We start from the raw sequence: 24,429 nt of genomic DNA on the forward strand, positions 1-24,429 counted from the left end.
AACATACCTCGTTCCCATCTGTCAAGAGCCATGACATTTCGTTTAAGGTAACGTAGAAGGCAGAATTATAGCCCCCCAAAGATGTACATGTCCTAATCCCTAGAACCTGTAAACATGTCACATTACATGGCAAAAGGCACGCTGAAGATGTGATGAAGGGGAAGGACCTTGAGATGGGGAGGGCACCCCAGGTCATCCAGGAGGGCCCAATCTAACTCACCACATAAGCTCTTACAAGTGAAAACGGGAACCGGAAGACTAAGTCCGAGAGATGGGACACGAGAGGGACATGACCCACCACTGCTGGCTTTTAAGACAAAAGCCAGGGCTCTGAGCTAAGGAATGTGTGGTGGCCTCTAGAAGGCGGGAAAGGCCCTCAGCTGACAGCTGGCAAGAAAACAGGGACCTCGATCCTCTAACTGCAAGAATCTGAATTCTGCCAAAAACCCAAATGAGCAGGAAATGGATTCTCCTCTAGAGTCTCTGGAAAGAAGCACAGCCTCTTGACACCCTGATTTTAGGCCAGTGACTCCTGTCCCAGACTTCCAACCTATTATCAATTAAGTTGATGGTAACTTATTATAGCAGCAAAAGTAAACTAATACAGATTTAGCACCTGGAAGTTAAGAAGTATTGTTACCAAAAAAAAAAAAAAAAAAACTACCTAAAAGCATGTGAGAAGTTTTTAAATTGGGCAATGGGCTAAGGCTGGAAGGATTTTGAGGAACATGTTAGAAGAGCTCAGCTTGCCTTGAACAAACTATTTAGTAGAAATCCATACATTAAAGACCATGCCAAGGATGGCTCCAATGGAAGTGAGGAGTACCATGGAAAAAATAAGTGCATTACAACTTTGGGAAATGAAAAATGGAAAAGGCAGCTACAGTACCTGGGAATCCATTTCAATCAGATACAGGAAGACCACATCTTCTCTCTCCACTTTGATAGCTTTATGTAGAGGGTACTCTGTCTTGGATTTGATCATTTTGTATAACAACTGAGCACTCATGCTACTGAAATCCTCCTTTCTCAAGTCATCCTAAGAATTCATAATATAGTAAAAAGCAGAACAGATACAAAACAATAAAAACAACTCCCATTAGTAAGCCCTTAAAATGCAGCAGTCAGGCTTGAATTTAAGAGCTTAACATTTCCCAGCTCATTTATTTCTCCCCCAAACCCAATGAGGTAAGTACTTGATCATCCCCACTTTACAGAAGAAAAAAGTAAAGCATAAGGAGATTAGGTAACTTGCTCAAGTTCAGACAGTCCTTAAATGGCTAGGGAACCAGACGGCCTGTGTTCTGAGCCTCACTCTTTACCCTAGTACTACTGAGTCTCCCAGTGAGATGGAAAAGCACATGCTTACCTCTAACAGGAATGCACCCTGAGGGAGCCTCCACCTGAGAGCAGGGAGTCCGCCTGCCACCCCCACAAAGATGGCAGTTACAAAGTCAATTAGAACTTCACAAACAAGTCACTCCACTGGGTCATAGCTGGTCCCTATTATTGCAGCTCTCTATATTTCTACCTATGTTAACTGAAAGGTTTCCAATCCTGTTTCAATTCCTTAAAATCCAGTGCTTTTCTATCTTGGTTATGAGAAGGAAAAGGAAAGAAAAATTAAAAAAAAAGAAAAAATCCAGTGCTTTTAGCCATCTTTTCTGAAACTCTAAGGCTTTTCCCACAATGTTGCTGAATACCAAACAATTCGCAGAAAATAATTTGCAAAAGGTAGCACTAGCCCTGATTTCTTAAAACTGCTAACAACAACAACAAAAAATTAAACACTGTTCTTTATGATGAAAACAACCTAAGGAAGACAAATCTCAATTTAAAGATGCTCTCCACCTGGTGTAGAGAGCAAGGGCAAGCTGTGAAACTGTGTGCTGAGTACTGCAGAGCCTGCCGGCCACAGAGCCACACCCTATTCCTGCAGCTCAGCTGCAGCTTCCGCAGATGGAGGGTGAAGACAGGCAATGCTTCCAAGCCTGTTTCTGAACCTGAGCTATCTTTTTTGGGTGGTGGAGACAAGAGTCTCACTCTGTCCCCCAGGCTGGGGTGCAGTGGTATGATCTTGGCTCACCGCAACCTCCACCTCCCAGGTTTAAGCAATTCTCACGCCCCCGCCTCCCGAGTAGCTGGGATTAAAAAGCATGCACCACTGAGCCTGGCTGATTTTTGTATTTTTAGTAGAGACGGGCTTTCACCATGTTGGCCAGGCTGGTCTCGAACTCCTGATTTCGAGTGGTCTGCCTACCTCAGCCTCCCAAAGTGCTGGAATTGCAGGCATGAGCCACAGCACCCAGCCCAACCTGAGCTATCTTTTGTCCTTCCATTCTGAAATCACAGAGCTACCAGAATTTCAGAGCAGAAGAGTCTCACAGATCATCTAATCAAACGATTTATTCTTCAATTGTGTAACAAGAGAAAACTAGGTGCCAGAGAGGTACCTTCCCATGGAGCTACGTCCCAGGCCTCGGTCCCCTGACTGCGGTGCCAGAGAGGTACCCTCCCATGGAGCTACGTCCCAGGCCTCGGTCCCCTGACTGCGATGCCAGAGACGTACCTTCCCATGGAGCTACGTCCCAGGCCTCAGTCCCCTGACTGCGATGCCAGAGAGGTACCTTCCCATGGAGCTATGTCCCAGGCCTCCGTCCCCGACTGCGATGCCAGAGAGGTACCTTCCCATGGAGGTACGTCCCAGGCCTCAGTCCCCGACTGCGGTGCCACAGAGGTACCTTCCCATGGAGGTACGTCCCAGGCCTTGGTCTCAGTTACAGTGCTTTGTCAGTACCCCTCAAGCTCTCACTCACCCAGTGACTTGCAATAATTTCTGCACAGTAGTTCATCAGGGTGCTGGCATTCAGTTCCTCTGCCGTCTGGTAGAAGCGAATACAGTTCCTGACATTCACTAGAGACATAACACCCTTCTCACACCTGTAAGAGAGTATTCATGATGGGCAGGATTACTAGCAAATATATTCATAAATGAACAGACCAGAGCAATACCCAGTGTACTGACTGGCTATGTCCTGTTAATAACACTACGGGGTAAGGTTAAACAACGTATTATGAATAAATTACAGCTGGTCTCCAAATTTTAAAAGTACTAGAATTTCATTACGATATTTCATTGCTCAGTTTTGGTCAGAAACAAACTAATATGCAAATAAACTTACTAAGCATAATACCCCAACTGCCTTAACAGTAAGCATGTGACAGTCGCTGATCATATAGACAGGTAATTGTCAAATCAAGCACAAAATGGACCAACCTCTGTCCTTCAAAGGACATGTAATTGTATGGAACATGGCTTTAGTTCCCACTAGCACAACTGTATCATGCAAACAGTGTGGATTAGAAATAGTTTCAAACATGAGCTCTATGCCTCAGTAACTAACACCTCCTTAAAAGCTCTGTAAGATGAATGTGCATGGTATGTGAATTATAACTCAATAAAGTTATATTTTTAAAGTCCACCTACAGTATCTATAATGTTTAGAAAAAATAGACAAATCACCCAGGCATGGTGGCTCATGCCTGTAATCCTAGGACTTTGGGAGGTCGAGGCAGGCAGACTGCCTGAGCTCAGGAATTCAAGACCAGCCTGGCCAACATGGTGAAATCCTGTCTGTACTAAAAACACAAAAACAAACTAGCTGAGTGTGGTGGTGGGCGCCTGTAGTCCCAGATACTCGAGAAGTTGAGGCACAAGAATTGCTTGAACCCAGGAGGCAGAGGTTGCAGCCAGCTGAGATCATGCCACTGCACTCCAGCCTGGGTGACAGGCAAGACTCTGTTTAAAAAAAAAAAAAAAAGAAAAGAAAAGAAAAAAGAAAAAATAGCCAAATCATAGTACCCCACCACCACCAAAAAAAAAAATCAGATTTCTAGTACAACAACAAAAGCACAGTACACCAAAATAGAGAAAAATGGGCTACAATGGATGTCCTCATAAAGCCAGGTAGTAACAAAAACAGGATTCTTTCAGAATCATTAAAAGGAAAACATGGCCAGGTGCAGAAGTTCACGCCTGTAATCCCAGCACTCTGGGAAGCCAAGGTAGGAGGATTACTTGTGTCCATGAGTTCAAGACCAGCTTGGGCAACACAGCAAGACCCTGTATCTACCAAAGCAATTTAGAAATTAGCCAGGCATGGTAGCGTGTGCCTGTAGTCCCAGCTACTCAGGAGGCTGAAGTGACAGGATCACTTGAGCCCAGGAGTTCAAAGCTGCAGTGAGCCATGATCATACTACTGTACTCCTGCCTAGATGACAGATGGAGACCTTGTCTCAAAACAAAACAAAACAAAACCGTCAACTACCCATCAGAGAAGAGAGAGCTGAAGGCAGGCAAACAGGTCTCTGGTAGCAAGAGCAGGACCACATCGTAGTATGGAAGATACAGCATTGGAAAGACCACACTTCCTCTCCCCTAGAATTCCTGGAAGCCTTAGGGGGTCTCCTATGACATCAGGTCTATGGGTAAAAGAAGGCCAGGGCATAGTCCTTCAGCTTCCTTGCCTCCACAACTCCCTCCAAATCAGGTTCACCTCCAAGGGCAGCCACAGAGGACTAGTATGGTTTCATGAGATTTCCTGACATCCACCATTGTTTTCCCCGCCAACAGCAGCCACCAGAACACAAAGGCAGAATGTGGTGGACAGAGCAAAATAAACAAACAATGAGGTAAGAAAGATCTGAGTTGAGACCCATTAAATTTTAGGGGCCACATTACTTGGGCTCTCTGTGCCCTGTCTCCTCCTCTGTAAAATGAAGATGTTACTCTCCTTCAGATGTTTGAGGAATACTTCTGTGTTTGTCAAGATAGAGGAGAACTAGTTACCCTCAGCACAGCTTGAGGTATGTAGTCGACATGCCCGTAAGTTTTAGGGCCCTCTCCTAGCCCGTCTCGTCTCTCAAGTCTGAAATGCCTTTACTAAGGAAGAAGCATATGATTTTAATAACCCACATTCGTGGACGTCAGTCCTGTTAACAATAACCAGCTAGCAGCTAATTCCCAGTCTTAAAAGATAAGCTTCAGGTAACAGAGTAGAAAAGGACTACCGGAGGGGGTGATGGAGGAAGAAAGAAGGAAGGTCACAAGAAAGACCTGGGAAGAATGAAGAACACACTTTCAAACCTCACACAGGAGAGGCTAGGAGCAAGAATGTAATCTTGGAGTCATTTTCTACTTAGCAATAAATGCAAGCACCTGCTTTACACTAAGACCTGTCAAAGTTTTGGTATTTTTTGTTGTTGGTGGGTTTTTTTTTTTTTTCTTTTTTTGAGCAGAGTCTTGCTCTGTCGCCCAGGCTGGCATACAGTGGCATGATCTCAGCTCACTGCAACTTCTACCTCCTGGGTTCAAGCAATTCTCCTGCTTCAGCCTCTCGAGTAGCTGGGATTACAGGCACGCACAGCCAAGCTCAGTTAATTTTTGTATTTTTAGTAGAGACAGGGTTTCACTATGTTGTCCAGGCTGGGCGCTTTGTTTTTAATTAACATAACTGACTTGGGGTAAGGAAGTATCTCTCCCAGGGCACTTAAAAAATCATGTTGTTATAATATCCAAGTAAGTTATATTAATAAGTTATAATAAATAAGAACGTAAGTTCCGTACACAGCATGATATTTCTAAGCCTCAGTTTTCTGTACCATTGGCTTCTCTAAACCTGTAGCACACCACATCAACATCTGACAAAGTCACTCTAACCTCAGCTATGAAATCAGAGCATTCAGGAGAAAAATCCTCTTTTCAGATATATGAAGCTCTTACCACTTTTACAACTAATATTCAGTGCGCCTTCCTAACATCCTAACAGGCAGTCTAATACACAGTGTGATCCCAGGAAGTAATGACTCACATTTGTAGAGCACTTTACAAAGCACTTTTACAGACAAATACTGAGAATCTGAAAATTCCATTCTCCTTTTTACTGTCAAATGATATTGTGCCAAGGGACTCAAATATGTTTCAGGAAGACAGATCTTTTTATTAAAGCTGGCAGACATTTCACTGTCACCAATTCTAGGATCTCCAGAGTGTCATTTGCCATTTGGATAGATTGTAAATAGTAACTGACATGATTTATGCAACCAACGAACACGTAATCTTATTTAGAAATTCAGATTCTCAGCCGGGCGCGGTGGCTCACGCCTGTAATCCCAGCACTTTGGGAGGCCGAGGCGGGTGGATCACAAGGTCGAGAGATCGAGACCATCCTGGTCAACATGGTGAAACCCCATCTCTACTAAAAATACAAAAAATTAGCTGGGCATGGCGGCGCGTGCCTGTAATCCCAGCTACTCAGGAGGCTGAGGCAGGAGAATTGCCTGAACCCAGGAGGCGGAGGTTGCGGTGAGCCGAGATCACGCCATTGCACTCCAGCCTGGGTAACAAGAGCGAAACTCCGTCTCCAAATAAATAAATAAATAAATAAGTAAATTTAAAAATTAAAAAGGAACACCACCAAACGAATCAAGAAGACAAATCAAATAAACCAAGGCTAATTAAAAAAAAAAAATTAAAAAAAAAAAAAAGAAATTCAGATTCTCGGTTCCTATATTCTCTTTGAAAATAGCAAGACAGACTAACTTTCACCCAAAGGGAATTTTTTAATTATTATTTTTAACTTTAGAGTACAGAAAGGATATGGATGTACAAAAACAACAAACCTAATTTTAAAAGTATAAAATCAAGCATATATTTAAACGTCCCAAAAACTCTGTCTAGTTTTCAAATCACTCTTGAGTGGATGTGGGAAAAAGAAAAATTACTGAAAAGAAAAATGACAGGCAAACAGTGAATTAGTTACAAGTGACTTTTTTCTTTACATCATTCTGTATTTTCCAAATATCACACACTGAACATGTATTATAAATTTGTAAGGAGAAAAATATTACCTATCATTTTTTAGTATGCATTAATTCTCTCTTTTTTAAAAAAAAACAATAGCCAGGTGTGGTGACTCATGCCTCTTAGCACTTTGGGAGGCCAAGGTGGGCAGATCACCTGATGTCAAGAGTTCAAGACTAGCCTGGCCAACATGGCAAAACCCTGCCTCTACTAAAAATACAAAAATTGGCCGGGCATAATGGTGGGCGTCTGTAATCCCAGTTACTCAGGAGGCCGAGGCAGGAGAATCGCTTGAACCAGGGATGGAGGTTGCAGTGAGCCGAGACTGCGTCACTGCCCTCCAGCCTGGGCAACAAGAGCAAAACTTCGTCTCAAAAGATAAACAAATAAATGAATAAATAAATAAAACAGCCAGGTGCGGTGGCTCATGCCTATAATTCCAGCACTTTGGGAGGCTGAGGCAGAAGGATCACTCAAGGTCAGGAATTCGAGACTAGCATGGGTAACATGGTGAAACTCTGCCTCTGATAAAAATACAAAATTAGCCAGGCATGGTGACATGCGCCTATAATCCCAGCTACTCAGGAGGCTGAGGCAGGAGAATCACTTGAACCTGGAGGCAGAAGCTGCAGTGAGCTGAGATGGCGCCACTGCACTCCAGCCTGGGTGACACAGTGAGACTCTGTCTCAAAAAACAAAAAGAAAAAAAAAGCAAAAGAGTATTTTCTTCAGTGTGCCCTCTAGGGTAGAAAAAAAAGAAAAAAAGTATTTTCCTGATAATTCTTACTATAAAAACTTCTTTTTCATTAAATTGGTGCCAAGATCCCTACGTTACAAAAAAAAGTAACGCCTGCCTCACATTGAAGTGCCTGCCTCTGTCGGCACCCTTTCAATTACCATCTCAAACATGTAATTCCTTTCAAGGACAGCAGTAGGCACTCTATGATCCTTTAAAGGCCAACACTTGAATCCATTCCTGTTGTCTTCCACTTCAGCTCTTAAGAAAGCCATGACAGATAATAACCCAATAATCACATCCAACAATACAAAATGAAGCATCTGGTAATGTTGACAGTTATGAAGCCTACTCAGTCAATACACAAGAGTTTAATTAAAGAATCCATTACACACATTACAATGCTCTAAACTACTCCAACCCGAACCTTTGTATCAAAGCAACTTAATTTATATAAGCAAGTTTGACAGGGTCAGTAGGAGAAAGCTCAGGAAGTCTGGAAAAAAGACATAAATCATACTCGCTCTAATTAAAATCAGATAGTCGCTCTAATTAAAATCAGTCTCATTTCACTCTCACCAAAACTCACCAAAACAAATTAACAACAAACGAAAGCGTTAACTGAATGGCCTCACCAGTAAAGTTAGCTTTGCTAATAACCTAATACTGTATGCTTTTGCTTTTGTTATTGGATTTAGATATTAAAATGCATGCAAAACCACATCGATAACAGACAGGAGTCAGCTGTCTACTGGTTTCATGTGGGAGAACAGAGTCCTCCAGGGAAAACAGCAGCCCCGTCATGAAACAGCGAGCAGCTCTAGGCAGCAAAGTCTCTCTGGGCTCTCTGGGGAAAAACACAGCAACAGTTGGAGTGCCTCTTGATGGCTGAAACCAACCCTTCATTCACCCAGGAGAACAGCCATTCCTTTAGGCACCCAGTGAAATACAAAAGATCACTAAATGCTATAAAAAGACACTCCGTCATCCAAGCTGATTACCAAGAGCCACATCTCCAGAAGACAGACGCTGCAGGACATACTGCCTGACATTACTTAGTGAACGTTTTGTTTTCTGTTGTTCTAAAATGCCAAGTTGGGAGAGCAACAGAGAAAACGCAACATAAAAACAGAGCATGCTACCTCCTAGACAACCTAAAATGCAGTAAACTTCACTGAAGTGAGTTCTCTGGAACACTGGCTATGAAACTTATCTGAACAATACTTTCACTTATCAATTTAGGCATTCATTGTTTCCAACAATAAGACTATGGCTAAGGACTTCATTCAACTAGATATATCAGAAAATAGAGTAACATGTCAAGGAAAACAGAAAGGGAAGGAAAGCTGCACGTCTGGACACCGGACTACATTATTTCATATTTAATTTTTCAGTTTATACAATTGTGTAATTTCAGGTAACAGTGCAGTGAAAGAAAACAGCAAAAGCTTTAGCAGAATTTAGCTACAAGATAACACCAAGGAAGGGAGATAACAAATTCTCTCCCCACCATCGCCTTTGAGAGAACACCCTGCAGAGGTTATTTACATGAGCAGAAGCAGCCGTTTTCCCAGAGCTCGGCATAATGAAAGCTCGGCCACCACCATCTGAGGTGCGTGAACAGATCTGCTGTGACTTGCCTCTCCCTGAGGAGCTGCAGCTGAAACCGATTTGCTAGTTTCATCAATTCCGTCAGGAACACGTCATCCTCTCTGAACTCCAACTCGTCCGTATAGATCCAGCGAAGCATTGTCATCGTCACCTCGGGGTCAGCATCTGGTTAAACAAAGCAGAGAGAACAACTGAATGCTCGGACTTTCTCGAGGGACCCCTAAAATTGGAGGCTAATAAATGACAGTATACCCAACTTAAAGAAGTATCACACAGCCATTAAAACTGTGGCTAAGCAGTCTGGGCAGCATCTGACTCTAAAGTTTTGCAGTGAGTGGGGAAGTGAACCTACTAAAGATATGTTGAATAAATTGGGGGAAATATTTGAAACCTCTGACAGAGAGTTCACATTCTTTTTTTCTGTTGAGACAGGGTCTCAGTATGTCCCCCAGGCTGGAATGCAGTGGCACAATCACACCTCACTGAGGCCTCCAACTCCCTGGGCTCAGGTGATCCTTCCACCTCAGCCTCCCGAGTAGCTGGGACGACAGATGTGTGCTAGCATGCCAGGTTAATTTTTGTATTTTTTTGTTGAGACAGGGTTTCACTGTATTGCCCAGGCTGGTCTCGAAATCCTGCGCTCAAATGATCCTCCTGCCTTGGCCTCCCAAAGTGTTAGGATTCCAGGTGTGAGTTACTTCACTCAGCCGCAGCTCACACATTCTTTATAATAAAAATACCTTACAAATAAAAAGACGGATACCCAGTGGAAAAATGGGCAATGGATATAAATAGGTAATTCACAAAGATAAATAATGGCCAATAAACCTTACTGATAACCAAACACAAATTTATGCCAGAGTACGTTTTCTCTCAGAGCAGCAAAGATGTTTTTAAAGAACATCACCTTTTACATAGCAACTACACATGTAGATTATTATCCTAAGACAATAATTGGACAAATACAGAAAAATGTATGTACTAAGACGCTCAACACAGTATTAATAATGAAAAACTGGCCGGGCGCGGTGGCTCAAGCCTGTAATCCCAGCACTTTGGGAGGCCGAGGCGGGTGGATCACGAGGTCAAGAGATCGAGACCATCCTGGTCAACACGGTGAAACCCCGTCTCTACTAAAAATACAAAAAACTAGCTGGGCATGGTGGCGCCTGCCTGTAATCCCAGCTACTCAGGAGGCTGAGGCAGGAGAATTGCCTGAACCCAGGAGGCGGAGGTTGCGGTGAGCCGAGATCGCACCATTGCACTCCAGCCTGGGTAACAAGAGCAAAACTCCGTCTCAAAAAAAAAAAAAAAAGAAAAAAAGAAAAACTAGACAAAAGAGCCCAGCAATGGAGAGCTAATTAAATTACAATATACATACACACTGGAAAAATGCAATTAAAACTATGCAGATATGTATTCAACATCAGAGATTTACTACACAGGCTTTTTGAAAAGTCGGCTAAAAATACTTGTGTAAGATCTCATTGGCTCGGTGCAGTGGCTCATGCCTGTCTCAAAGCTTTGGGAGGCCAAGGTGGCGGATGGCTTGAGCCCAGGAATTCAACACCAGTGCAGGCAGTACAATGAAACCCTGTCTTTACAAAACATACAAAAACTATACCAAAATCTCAGAAATCACCACCAAAGAACTTACCTATGTAACCAAACACCACCTGTCTCCCCAAAACTACAGAAATAAGAAAAAATTAAACAAAAAATACAAAAATTAGCTGGACACATATCATTAGTGGTGGCAAGAGCCTGTAGTCGCAGCTACTCAGGGGGCCAATGTAGGAAGGTAAACTGAGCCCAGGAGGTTGAGGCAGCACCAAGCCGTGACTGCACCACTGTACTCCAGCATGGGTAACAGAACAAGACCCTGTTTCAAAAAACAAAGAAAAAGGGAAAAAAATAGGTCTTGCTTTTTGTTACATATACTCATGTGTATGCATGCATACACACACACACATATATATATATAAAACACTACACTCTACACATACACACTACACACACTGAGAGACAGACACACACATTTTTCTGTGTCCGTCTCTCAAGAGATTAGAAGGGTACACACTAAAATATCAACCCAGGGATAATTTATAACTAATTTTTCTTTTAGCTTAATTTTACTGTTAGCTTTATTTTTACTTAAGGAACATGAATTACTTGTGCAATCTTTTTAAGTTAAGAGAAAGACTGTACAGCAACTTAGGGAAATGCTTGGGATGAGAATCATAGCACAAAATATCTGAACTATTATTTCATCTAGAGTTAACTCTTGACTAGTCAGAATAAGAAGAGTGATGGTGAGAAGAATACTTAAAATCATGGTCAACACAAGTAATTCTCAAGGTGTGGTCCTGGGCTAGGAGATTCAGCCTCAATCTGAGAACTTAATAGAAATCTGATTTTTGGCCAGGCGTGGTGGCTCACGCCTATAATCCCAGCACTTTGGGAGGCTGAGGCAGGCGGATCACAAGGGCAAGAGATCAAGACCATCGTGGCCAACAAGGTGAAACCCCGTCTCTACTAAAAATACAAAAATTCGCCAGGTGTGGTGCCATGCACCTGTAATCCCAGCTACTGGGGAGGCTGAGGCAGGACAATTGCTTGAACCAAGGAGGCGGCGGTTGCAGTGAGCTGGGATCACATCATTGCACTCCAGCCTGGTGACAAAGCAAGACTCTATCTCAAAAAAAAAAAAAAAGGACAAGAAATTCACTCTGTGACTCAGATTAAGCAGCCAGTGGCCTAAGGGTAGGCAGACAACAATGAACAGGAAGGAGGGTGTGTGCTACAATTGTGTACTTTTGGGTAAATTGTCCAGCCTATCTGCTTCCAATCTATTTAAGCAAGTGGTGGGAAAAGATAGATGACTGCATAAAATGGGAGTTCACTCTAAAAGGAGTAGCCTCGGAAGAGAAAGGAGTTAGCCTCTGACTCCCTCGTGATGGAGGTAATCATCCCCTCAGAAGGCTCCGCATGCAAGCCAGAAAACTCTGTGACATCAAGGACAAAAAGCTAAGTAACACTCAAACTTCTGACTGTTTCACTGCAGTCCAGGATGTACATAAACATACTTTGGAGACCTTAGGATTTTTTCTGTGTGGCCAATTTTTTTGTTTTCATTTGAATTTTAAATAAAAGTTTTGCAAGACATCTGAAAAGGATGGGAATAAACTGATCTGTATGCAATTAACCATTAAATGAAACATACTGAGTAAATAACTTTGTTTTTTACTTTATTTTCTTTATTTAGGGGCAGAGTTACTGTTGCCCAGGCTGGAGTACAATGGTGCAATCACAGCTCACTACAGCCTCAATCGATTCTCCCACCTGACCCTGCCAAGTAAGTGGGACTACAGACACATATATAACCCCATGCCTGGCTAATTTCCGTATTTTTAGTAGAGACAGTTTCCCATGTTGCCCAGGCTGGCCTTGAACTCTTGGCCTTACGCAATACTCCTGCTTTGGCCTCCCAAAGTGCTGGGATTACAGGCAGGAGCCATAGTACCTGGCTTACGTTGTTTTTAAATCCTCTGTTTTTAACAGAAAAGCTGAGAAAGGTGTTCTGAATCTCCTATTATGACTCCAGTTTAATTAAATTATCTGAGTTTCCAACCATTTTTTTCTTTTTTTTGGGGGGGGGGGGTGGGTGGGTCGGAGTCTCCCTCTGTTGCCCAGGTTGGAGTGCAGTAGCACAATCTCTGCTCACTGCAACCTCCACCTCCCAGCTTCAAGCAATTCTCCTGCCTCAGACTTTCGAGTAGCTGAGACTACAGGAGCACATCACCACACCTGACTAATTTTGTATTTTTGTAGCGATGAAGGCTGGTCTTGAACTCCTGACCTAAGATGATCTGCCCACCTCAGCCTCCCAAAGTGCTGGGATTATAAACGTGAGCCACCATGCCCAGCCCTATTTCTTTCTTAATCTACTTCACATAAAAATTTCTGTTTAATAAAATTTAAAAATCTTGGCAGACTGTATCATCTTTATCAATAAAAAAACATCCTCTTTAGTCAGTTTAAGGATGTATCCTTAAATATAACCTCCTGGAAATAAAATTAAACCTCAAACCGTATTTCTAAATCATCTCTGGCTCAAAAAGAAATAAAAGGACAGAGGTCCTAGTTCTGTTATGGCAGTAGAACAACTCATCCCAATTTAACTGATTACAGCGAAAAACTCTGGACATGGTACAAAATAACAAACTAAAGACTTGGAAAAGTCAACAAGAGCAGGTGAAGTGAGGGGGAGGCAAAACTTGAAGCAGCAACCGCAGAGGATGAGTCTCTTGTTTTGCTCCTCTCCCGCGGCTCTGCCTGAGGGTAGACTCCAGTAAAGAAGCAGAACTGCCTCAGTGACCCTGCGGATGGCTAAAAACGCCATCTTTCTGGGCGAAAAAGTAAGAGGAGAATTCCAGAGTGAAGGGAGCCACAGAAGGAGATCTGATAATTCTGTCAAAGAACCCACACAAACCTCAGGCTCACCTCTGAGTTACTCATACATGAAATAGCCCCACCCCAGCTTTAAGAACTGAAGTGATATTTAAATACCTACACACAGAAGGTGAAACGGAACATGTGGTCTGGACCTGAAGAGCTTCAACATTTTCCAGAGGTTTATACAGGACCCAGAGTCAACACAGCATAACAGAACATACCACAATGTCCACAGTATGATCAAAAATTATTTTTTGGCACAGAAAGAACTTGGAAAATGTGACTACTTCTCAGGAGAACAATCAACAGATACCAATCCCTAAATGACCCAGATGTTGGATTTATCCAACAGTTGAAAACAGTAAGTATAACTATGCTCCAGGAGTTAAAGGAAAATACACTTGACATGAAAAGATGAACACTTCAGTAAATAAACTATAAAAAAGAACGAAGGAAATTATAGAACAGAAAAAATTAATATATGCAGTAAAACTCATTCAACAGACTCCAGAGCAGAATAAAAATAACAGGAGACAAAGTCAGTGAACAGTTAGGTCAACAGAAATTACCCAATCTGAAGAGAGAGGAAAAAAGATAGAGACAGACTCAAGGAGACCCACGAGATAGTAATGAAAAAGTCTACTATACGAGCCATTTGAGTGTCACAGGGAGAGACGAAAGAGATTAGAGAAGAAAAATATCAAAAACCTTCCTAATTTGGCAAAGGATATATGTTTACAGATTCAAGAAGATTAGTGAACTCCAAACAAGAAGAAAATCATATCCAGACACATCATAATCAAGCTGCTGAAAACTAACCACAAAGAAAAAGCCTGGCCAGGCGCAGTGGCTCATGCCTGTAATCCCAGCACTTTGGGAGGCCAAGGTGGGTGGATCACCTGAAGTCAGGAGTTAAAGACCAGCCTGACCAAAATGGCAAAAGCCTGTCTCTACTAAAAATACAAAATTAGCCAGGCGTGGTGGCGGCTGCCTGTAATCACAGCTACTCAGGAGGCTGAGGCAGGAGAATGGCTTGAACCCAGGAGGGGAGGTTGCAGCAAGCCAAGATCTCACCACTGCTCTCCAGCCTGGGCAACAGTGAGACTCCGGCTCAAGAAAAAAAAAAAAAAAAGAAAATGAAATAAAATACAGTAATTCAACTACAAAAGAAAAAATAATTCAAATGAATTCCAAAGAAAGATTTAATATAGATAAAAAGAAATTATTGAATTGGCTAAATATAAATAAAAATTAAAAGAACAATTAACCTAAACCAAATCTGCTTATTTGTTTTAAGCCAACACAAGACAACAAACTTAACATAACCAAAGGTTGGTGAGAAAAACCCAAAAGCAGTATCAGGATTAAGTAAAGAATATAACCACAGAGAAAGTAGATTCTTTTGGGCGCTAAGAGAATCTCTGGACATGGGACTCAGCTGTCGGCAGGAGGCCACAAGGCTGTTGGAGTGTCCTCATGACATGTCCACTAATGTCCCCCAAAGTGAGCAATCTGAAAGAGAGAGCAAGGAGGAGGCCACAATCCCTTTGATGAAGCCATCTGTCAAGTCACATGTTGTCACTTCTACCACACTCCATTTATTAAAGGTGAATCAGCCTATACTGAAGAGGAGAATCTGAATCCACCCTTGAAGGGAGAACTATCAAAGAATTTGGGAGAATATTCTTTTCTTGCGAGCACATTCTAAACTTAGCATGGATGTCATTGAAAGAACACAGTGCCGGGCGCGGTGGCTCAAGCCTGTAATCCCAGCACTTTGGGAGGCCGAGGCGGGTGGATCACGAGGTCAAGAGATCGAGACCATCCTGGTCAACATGGTGAAACCCCATCTCTACTAAAAATACAAAAAATTAGCTGGGCATGGTGGCGTGTGCCTGTAATCCCAGCTACTCGGGAGGCTGAGGCAGGAGAATTGCCTGAACCCAGGAGGCGGAGGTTGCGGTGAGCCGAGATCGCGCCATTGCACTCCAGCCTGGGTAACAAGAGCGAAACTCTGTCTCAAAAAATAAAAAAATAAAAAAAAATAAAGAACACAGTATGACTTAATACTGAAACTGAACAGCCTTGAGCTAGTAGTTCATACAGTAGCCAACAGATGTTGAACACTGCTATGCTTCTCTTAAAAATTTAAATATCACACAGCTCCCCTGAGTTTGCTGAAGCGTTTGGGGGTGCCTCAGCACAGAGTTTGGGAAACTATGCCCTCCCACTGCACAGTGCAAGCTTTCCAGGCGATTCTTCAGGGCACAACTTTCCCAACCAGGATGAAAGCAAGGAAGGAGGATGCTTTCTGCCATCTGGAATGGCCTGACACTACCCAGCACACATTCCAGGAGAGCTGAATGACTCACACCCTGAGCTCTTAAGCCAAGGAACCGTAAGATCTTTGCTTGAGAAAGCATGCAACAAACTTTAGCTTCAAAACAGCCATTCTAATCCATTGGAACCTCTCACCGTGTCAGCTGCTATCGGTAAAGTGCTACAGAGAGGCTATAAACAGGTCATTTTGCTAGAAGTAAATTCCTCTACTTTACACAGAAGTAACACTCTCCTCGTGGACTCAGATTTGTTACACTTTGTTGAGCTAGCAGTCACATTCTTTCTCTTCCTACTTGGTCAATCAGTTATCTTTATAAACTTTTATCTTTAATTCTTTCTTATTAGGGTTGACAAAAATTATATAGTTAATAATGTATGACATGTTTTGATATATGTATACATTATGAAATGCTTATAATAAGCTAATTGACATATCTATCACTTCATCTATTTAAAAATTATCTTTTTTTTTTTTTCTTTTTTTTTTTTGAGACAGAGTTTCGCTCTTGTTACCCAGGCCGGAGTGCAGTGGCGCGATCTCAGCTCACCACAACCTCCGCCTCCTGGGTTCAGGCAATTCTCCTGCCTCAGTCTCCTGAGTAGCTGGGATTACAGGCACGCGCCACCATGCCCAGCTAATTTTTTGTATTTTTAGTAGAGATGGGGTTTCACCATGTTGACCAGGATGGTCTCGATCTCTTGACCTTGTGATCCACCCGCCTCGGCCTCCCAAAGTGCTGGGATTACAGGCTTGAGCCACCGCGCCCGGCCCTAAACATATCTTAATAAGAAATAAAAAAGCAAATTTCTACTTGGTTTCCATTTTCAGACACTTTCATACTTACAGAAAAGCTGCAGAGCACTCCCATGTGCCATTTACTCATCTTCCCCTAAGACCAAGACAGCTTATATGACCACAGTACAATTATCAAAATTAGGTAACTAGGTAATACCTACAATACCAATACTATTAACTAATTATAGGCTCGATTTTGCTAATTTTACCAGTAATACCCTTTTTACGGCCAGAATTCCAACTGAGGATTCTACATTGCATTCAGCGTTAGTCTCAGCCAATCTCTAATACTTCCTAAACCACTCTTGTTTTTCTTTTTCTTTTTTTTCTTTTTTTGAGACAGAGTCTCAGTGCAGCGACGCGATCCTGGCTCACTGCAACTTCCGCCTCCCGGGTTCAAGCGATCCTCCTGCCTCAGCCTCCCAAGTAGCTGGGACTACAGGTGCACGCCACTACACCCAGCTAATTTTTTATATTTTTAGCAGAGATGGGGTTTTATCATGTTGGCCAGGATGGTCTCAATCTCTTGACCTCGTGATCCGATCACCCTGGGCTGCCAAAGTGCTGGGATCACAGGTGTCAGCCACTGCGCCCGGTCCCATTCTTGTTTTTCATAACCTTGACATGCTTGAGGAACACTGGCTGATTATTTTGAGAAATGTTCCTCAATTTGGGTCTGATGTTTTCTCATGGTTAGATTGAGGTTATGCATTAATGGCAAAAATCCTACAGAAAAGCGAGGCACAGTGGCTCATGCCTGAAATCCAGCACTTTGGGCAGCAGAGGCAAAAGGATCATTTGAGCCCAGGAGTTTGAGACCAGCCTTGGCTAGCAAGACCCCATCTCTATTAAAAAAAATTAATCAGGCAACTCCCAGCTACCTAAGAGGCTGATCTTAGGTAGCTGGGAGGATCTCCTGAGCCCAAGAGTTCAAGGCTGCAGTGAGCCACAACAGTGTCACTGCATTCTAGCCTGGGAAACAGAGTGAGACCCTATCTCAAAAACAAACTAACAAAAAAGAATCCTACAGAAGTGACTGTGTCTTTAACAGTGGATCACATCAGGTGCAAACATTTCACTTTTTTGAACAAGGTATGATTCATATACTCAAATACCTTTAAAGTACATAATGCCTGTTGTATTTCACCAGCATGTGCTAAAATTCTCATAATTAAGGCTGTGTGCAGTGGCTCATGCTTGTAACTCCAACACTTTGGGAGGCCAAAGCAGGGGCCCTCCCTGAGTCCAGGAGTTCAAGACCAGCCTGGGCAACATGGCAAAACCCCATCTATACAAAAAATGAACAAGGTATGGTAGCACATGCCTGTAGTCCCAGATACTCGGGAGGCTGAGATGGGAGGACTACCTGAGGCCAGGAGGTCAAGGCTGCAGTGAGCCATAATTGCACTACACTCTAGCCTGGGTAAAAAAAAATAAAATAAAAAAATCGCCCCCAAAAAATCATAACTAACAGCAGGATTAAACTTGTTTTTAATCTTAAGAAATATCAGGACTGAGTGCAATGGCTCACGCCTGTAACCCCAGCACTCTGGGACGCTGAGACAAGCAGATCACCTGAGGCTGGGAGTTTGAGACCAGCCTGACCAACATGGAAAAACCCCATCGCTATTAAAAAATACAAAATTTGCCAGGCGTAGTGGCACATGCCGGTAATCCCAGCTACTCGACAGACTGAGGCAGGAGAATTGCTTGAACCCAGGAGGCAGAGGTTGCAGTGAGCCAAGATCAGGCCATTGCACTCCAGCCTGGGTAACAAGAGTGAAACTCCCTCTCAAAAAAAAAAGAAGAAAAATTAGACAAGATCTTGAAAAGAAACATGTGGAGGTTTTCTAAGATGTAAGTTTCGTGCAAGCAAGAATTTAACTTTGTACACTTTGTATTCGTAGCACCTTAAACAGTGCTCACCACTCAGTATTTGTTACATGAATGGACTAATGTTGAAAAAACAAAACACCAATAAATTCATTAAATGATTTTATCAAACCTGTTGGTGTGGAAAACACTTGGGCATTTAAAACATAGCTTTTGTGCTATTTATACACCTGTTTACAAGAACCTATTTCCAATCTTCCTCAAATTGCTGGCCAGCCACGAAGTGCTAGTGCTCACAGGTATCACGTAACACACAGGCTTCCCAGCCAGTCCCAGAAACTGCAACCCCAGGTTTAGGCAATCACACAGCCACCCAGGCAGTGAGCAGGACTGCTGGACAAAGCACACAATTAAACATGAACAGGTCCACACGTGCCACTACCACCGTGGACCTCTCCCCCATAACACATTTCAAAGATACCACTCATAAAAATGTCATAAACAGTAAAAATGCCACATGTTCGCCGGGCGCGGTGGCTCAAGCCTGTAATCCCAGCACTTTGGGAGGCCGAGGCGGGTGGATCACGAGGTCGAGAGATCGAGACCATCCTGGTCAACATGGTGAAACCCCGTCTCTACTAAAAATACAAAAAATTAGCTGGGCATGGTGGCACGTGCCTGTAATCCCAGCTACTCAGGAGGCTGAGGCAGAAGAATTGCCTGAACCCAGGAGGCGGAGGTTGCGGTGAGGCGAGATCGCGCCATTGCACTCCAGCCTGGGTAACGAGAGCGAAACTCCGTCTCGAGAGAAAAAAAAAAAAAAAAAAAATGCCACATGTTCTCCCATCAGCTATCTTCACAGATACCTGATCTACCAAAGCCACAAAAACCATTTGCTTTGAAGTAAATGAAATAAACTTCTGAAATAAACCTTATAGTAGGATCAAAACACACTTGCTATTTACAACTGGAGCGAGTCTAGAGACATTTGAAGACATTAACAATTTATTGTTCTCAACTCAAAAAAACTTCCTGACTCACAGTGATGCAATCTTGTGGCCAGACAGCACTGAATTAAGCTCTAAATGTTTGGATGTACTAAAAAAGTTCAGTGAAAGGCAAAATTTTTAAATTCAATGTTTAAATTGGCTTTTTATTCCTTAATGCAATTTTTGGTGTTGTGCAATTTTGTTTGTTCCAGAGAGTAGCCATGTTTTAGTCTTCCCACTCTCATTCATTTTGGTTGCAGTCAATATTTCACCATTAGACATAAAACTGAAGAACGTTAACACTGTCTGAGTTACCTATGACAGATTCCCAGAAGACACATAATGAAGGAAAAAAAAGGTAAGAATATTTCACCACTCAGCTGCCTAACTCCTTTCTAAAACTATCGTATCTACTTATAATGTCACTGGCAATGTACAAGAATAACAATTTCATGAGCCTCACAACTACTAGGATCATCAATTTTTGATTATATGGCTATCAAAAGATGGTAGCTTATTCTTAACTTTTTCTAACCAAGTCGAATATTTTCCATATATTATCTTCTAGACTTCATAAACATTCTGTTCATGTAATCAAGATCCTACCATACATTTTGTGAAAAACACCAAATGATCTTATGAATTTTAAAAGGTGTCCATAATTCTGTTATATATGAGGTCAAAGATAAATGGCTTCAAAACATTATGCTTAAAAAAAAAAAAAAAAAAGCTATGCCTTGAGATTTCGATCACGTGAACTGATGCCCTTCCAGGAAAACACTATGTCCCAGGCAGATGCTTTTAGTCACTGGCATGCAGGCATACACACGTGTCAGTGTATATGTGTATCTGTATCTATAACTTCTAGTTATGGATCTCAAGTTAAATCCTAGAAATTATCATAAAGAGACAGTTCACTCACAGTTGGGGAACACTGACATACAATCCCCTTAGTCCGTGAGATAAGTGCCTACTTGGCCTTTACAACACTGCTCAGGTTTTAGCCACCTATGCAACCCTCCTTTATCACCCCAACTGAGTCTCTTCTCAACCTTACGTGTAAGCAAATCACATTTCTGTATGTAGAGCCCTGGTCTGAAATGACTTGTTTGCGGCCTGCTTCCTCCAGCAGAGTATGGTCTCCATATGGCAGGGACTGTGTCATCACCCCAGTGATGCTGGCACTGCCCATGGAAAGTAGTGCCTTCTGCACTGACAGACCTTCTAAACAAAGATGTAACTCACTCAGACAAGCACTTTGGCAAGTATGGTCACGAGCAGCCTAACTATGTTTGGTCAACAACAGACTGCAGATACGATGCTGGTCCCCTAAAATTATAATATGGCATTTTTGCTGACCTTTTCTATGTTTAGATATGCAAATACTTACCACCGTGTTACTGCTGCCTGTGGCATCCAGCGCTGCACAGGGCTGTAGCCCAGGAGCCACAGACTATGCCATATAGCCTAGGCAGGCAGCAGGCTCTACCAAGTAGATTTCTGTAAATATACTCTATGGTATTCCCACAACAAAACCACATAATGACGCATTTCTCAGAACACATCCCTGTCGTTCTCCTCACCATATAATTCTCAAGAATATTAACAGTAGAATTAAATTAAAACTTTGCTCTTTGCCCCTTTTTTCCCAATAGCAGTCAGGCAAGTACTAAATAAAAATGCAACTTTCAGGTCGACTTTTGAAAATGATTGTTTTTTAGTCCACTAGCCACCCTATTTGCTTCAATCACACACACACACAGACACACACACACGTGATATAAAACAAATAATAACATTAAATAAGCCAATGTAGCTCTTTTTTTTTTTTTTTTTTTTTTTTTTTGAGACAAGGTCTTGCTCTGTTGCCCAGGGTGGAATGCAGTGGTGACATCACAGCTCACTGTGGCCTCAAACTCTTGGCTCAAGAAATCCATCCACCTTAGATTTCCAACAAGATGGGGCTACAGACACATGCCATCACGTCAAGCTGATTTTTTTCTTTAAATTTACTGTAGAGACAGGGTCTTGCTATGTTCGCACAGGCTGGTCTTGAATTCCTGGGCTCAAGTGGTCCTCCCACCTTGGCCTCTCAAAGTGCTAGGATTACAGGCATGAACCACCATACCCAGTCTTAAAATTCTTTAAAAAAAAAAAAAAAAAAAACTGTATATATTTAAGCTATACAACACAATGCTATGAGATACATATATAGTAAAATGGGTACTAAAATGAAGCAAATGAACATATCCACCATATGATAAAGTAACCCACGCCTATTAAAATTCTGAAGGCTAATGGTCAACCTTTGATGTTTAAGAAAGGTAATTATTATTCTTCAGAGTAACTGTTCTGAGTTCAGGCATCTAGTATTAAGTTTTAGGCAATTTGACAGCAAGACTTATTAGATTTGAGGGAAAAAATTTTTCTGCACATGAATCCTTATTTGTAGCATACTTTTTCATGAAATGAGTGTATGGAAAATATTTACATTTTATAAATCATAAGGACATTGCAGATACTCAAATATTTATGAGTTGTTAGCCAGGTATTACCTCCTAAATAGGTAGGTAAACAAAGCACCTAAAAGTACAACCTCCTGATTCATTAATTATTTAACTAGTTCATGGTCACCATCAATTGCTAAGAAAATTATTTTACTTTCGTTAAATCACAAATATTTCAAAATAAGACACTAACTTTCTGCCGAGAGTTCTTCCGCTAGCAGTTTCGTGTCCCTCATTGCTCAAACGCTCACCTGATAGGTCCAGCTCCTTAGTGGAAGACAAGTTAGCCAGACTCCAGCTGTCACTGCGGGCTGCCAGGACAAACTTGTGAGCATTGATGTGCCTGTCCCCAACCTTTATCTTCAAATCACTGATGAAGAAAAAGATCCACATATATTAGAAAAATGTCATCCTAACTAGGATTCATAGCTGATAAACACATTGAGTATTGATCAACATCTATCTGCAAAAGAAAAAATTATAGCAAAAAATTATTTCTATATGCTAGCACTGAATTCTAACGGGTCATCTTGATTCTATGTTGTTAGAAACGTTTTCTAGGTATAAATTCTGGCTTTAATTCATAAGAGAATGCCTTCATACACCTTCTAATGGCATTCTTATGGTGGGGAACCTACAAGTTAAGTAGGATGATTAATACTCACATAAAAAGTAGAGGATATTTTATATAGAATAAAACAAAATAGGCCATCAGGGACAGAAAGAAAGACAGTGAGGACAGCTCCAAGATGACAGTGCTGCTGTGCTCCACAGTAATGCTCAAGCAAGGTTTGGCAGAAAAACCAAGAACAAACTGACAAGGGGTCCAGAACATGAAACCCAATGCCTGGACTCCTGTTCTCACCAGGAACACTGAGACCTAACACTGACCCTTTTTTACTCAACTACTTATAAAAAAGGCAGTGAGGAAAAAGCTCTCTTTTGAAAACATGCTTCCATATTTATGACATGCCATTATATGAAAAGATCTTCCTGAATAGATATTTCTGTTTAACTCTGAAATGTCAAATGCTACTGTAGGAGAGCATCTGGGCAGTTAACAAAAGACGTCAAGATGACCCACTGGGCTGACACCAGCACATGCCATATGGTTATGCTGGCAGGAATCCAAACTCACTGTCATCATCTTGCTTCTAGTTACATGTTTTATTTTCATATTCAACTTTAAAATTATTTATTACATTGGAAACTCTTTGGAAACTATACAAAAATCACTAGTAAGTGGGGAAAAAAAAGAAAAAAAAATATACCATTACATGAATTAACCCATCCACTTAAAAGGAAACCCAAACAGAATACTGTTTGTATGTAACACTTGACAGAGACACATTCTACCCTACAGTATTGTCTAGAACATGCCTCATCATCATTTGAAAGGATCAACAATTCTAGTTCCACCAAAGACCAAGCTATAACTATATTAGATCACAAGATTCAGAGTATTTATTATTTCAAATTACTACAAACTGCTGCTAATGCAGTACAACATTATTCACGGACAAAGAAGAAACTGAGTATTCTATGTAAAACAGAACATAGGCCGGGCGCGGTGGCTCAAGCCTGTAATCCCAGCACTTTGGGAGGCCGAGGCGGGTGGATCACGAGGTCAAGGGATCGAGACCATCCTGGTCAACATGGTGAAACCCCATCTTTACTAAAAATACAAAAAAATTAGCTGGGCATGGTGGCACATGCCTGTAATCCCAGCTACTCAGGAGGCTGAGACAGAAGAATTGCCTGAACCCAGGAGGCGGAGGTTGCGGTGAGCCGAGATCGCGCCATTGCACTCCAGCCTAGGTAACAAGAGCAAAACTCCGCCTCAAAAAAAAAAAAAAAAAAAAAAAAAACATAAAACCGTATCAACACATTTTGTGACAAAAGTGTAAATAATTTAACAAAAACAAGAAGCTACCTACAAAGCACAAATAACTTTTAAACTCTCAATATATTTATAAAGTATTACATTTTAATAAATTAAATGGATTTTCAGTCTGTACTATTTTAACCGTGAGTATAACTTTTAGCCATAAAATCATAAAAATGAGTATTTCTAGAAAATTTCTACCATTCATGAGCATCAGGTCAAAAATAGATCTTTTGTAATCTGACATAGCAAATGGAAACAAAGATAAGTATTTCATCAATAATTTCTAATAAATAATTTTTTAAAACACAAATGAAAACTGAATGATAGAAACAATTAAGGGCCTAGCAATTTTTTTTAAAACTTGAGTCCATTCAATGAAAGACTATTTCCTTTAAAAACATGGAAATCAGGA

At 41.7% G+C, this 24,429-nt stretch overlaps 1 protein-coding gene across 1 annotated transcript in view; it reads right to left on the minus strand.

Moving 5' to 3' along the window:
* The window catches only part of ANKFY1 (ankyrin repeat and FYVE domain containing 1), an 89,181-nt gene that overhangs the window by 42,253 nt on the left and 22,499 nt on the right, over nucleotides 1-24,429 (minus strand). Inside the window, exons 3-6 of the mRNA XM_039476664.2 lie at nucleotides 22,381-22,499; nucleotides 9,239-9,374; nucleotides 2,817-2,940; nucleotides 890-1,039 (exon numbers count right to left, since the gene is read on the minus strand). Coding sequence (XP_039332598.1) covers nucleotides 890-1,039; nucleotides 2,817-2,940; nucleotides 9,239-9,374; nucleotides 22,381-22,499 — 529 coding nt within the window. The remainder of the gene's footprint in view (nucleotides 1-889; nucleotides 1,040-2,816; nucleotides 2,941-9,238; nucleotides 9,375-22,380; nucleotides 22,500-24,429) is intronic.

This window comes from Saimiri boliviensis, chromosome 17, assembly GCF_048565385.1.
Source record: "Saimiri boliviensis isolate mSaiBol1 chromosome 17, mSaiBol1.pri, whole genome shotgun sequence".
Taxonomy (NCBI): Eukaryota; Metazoa; Chordata; class Mammalia; order Primates; family Cebidae; genus Saimiri; species Saimiri boliviensis.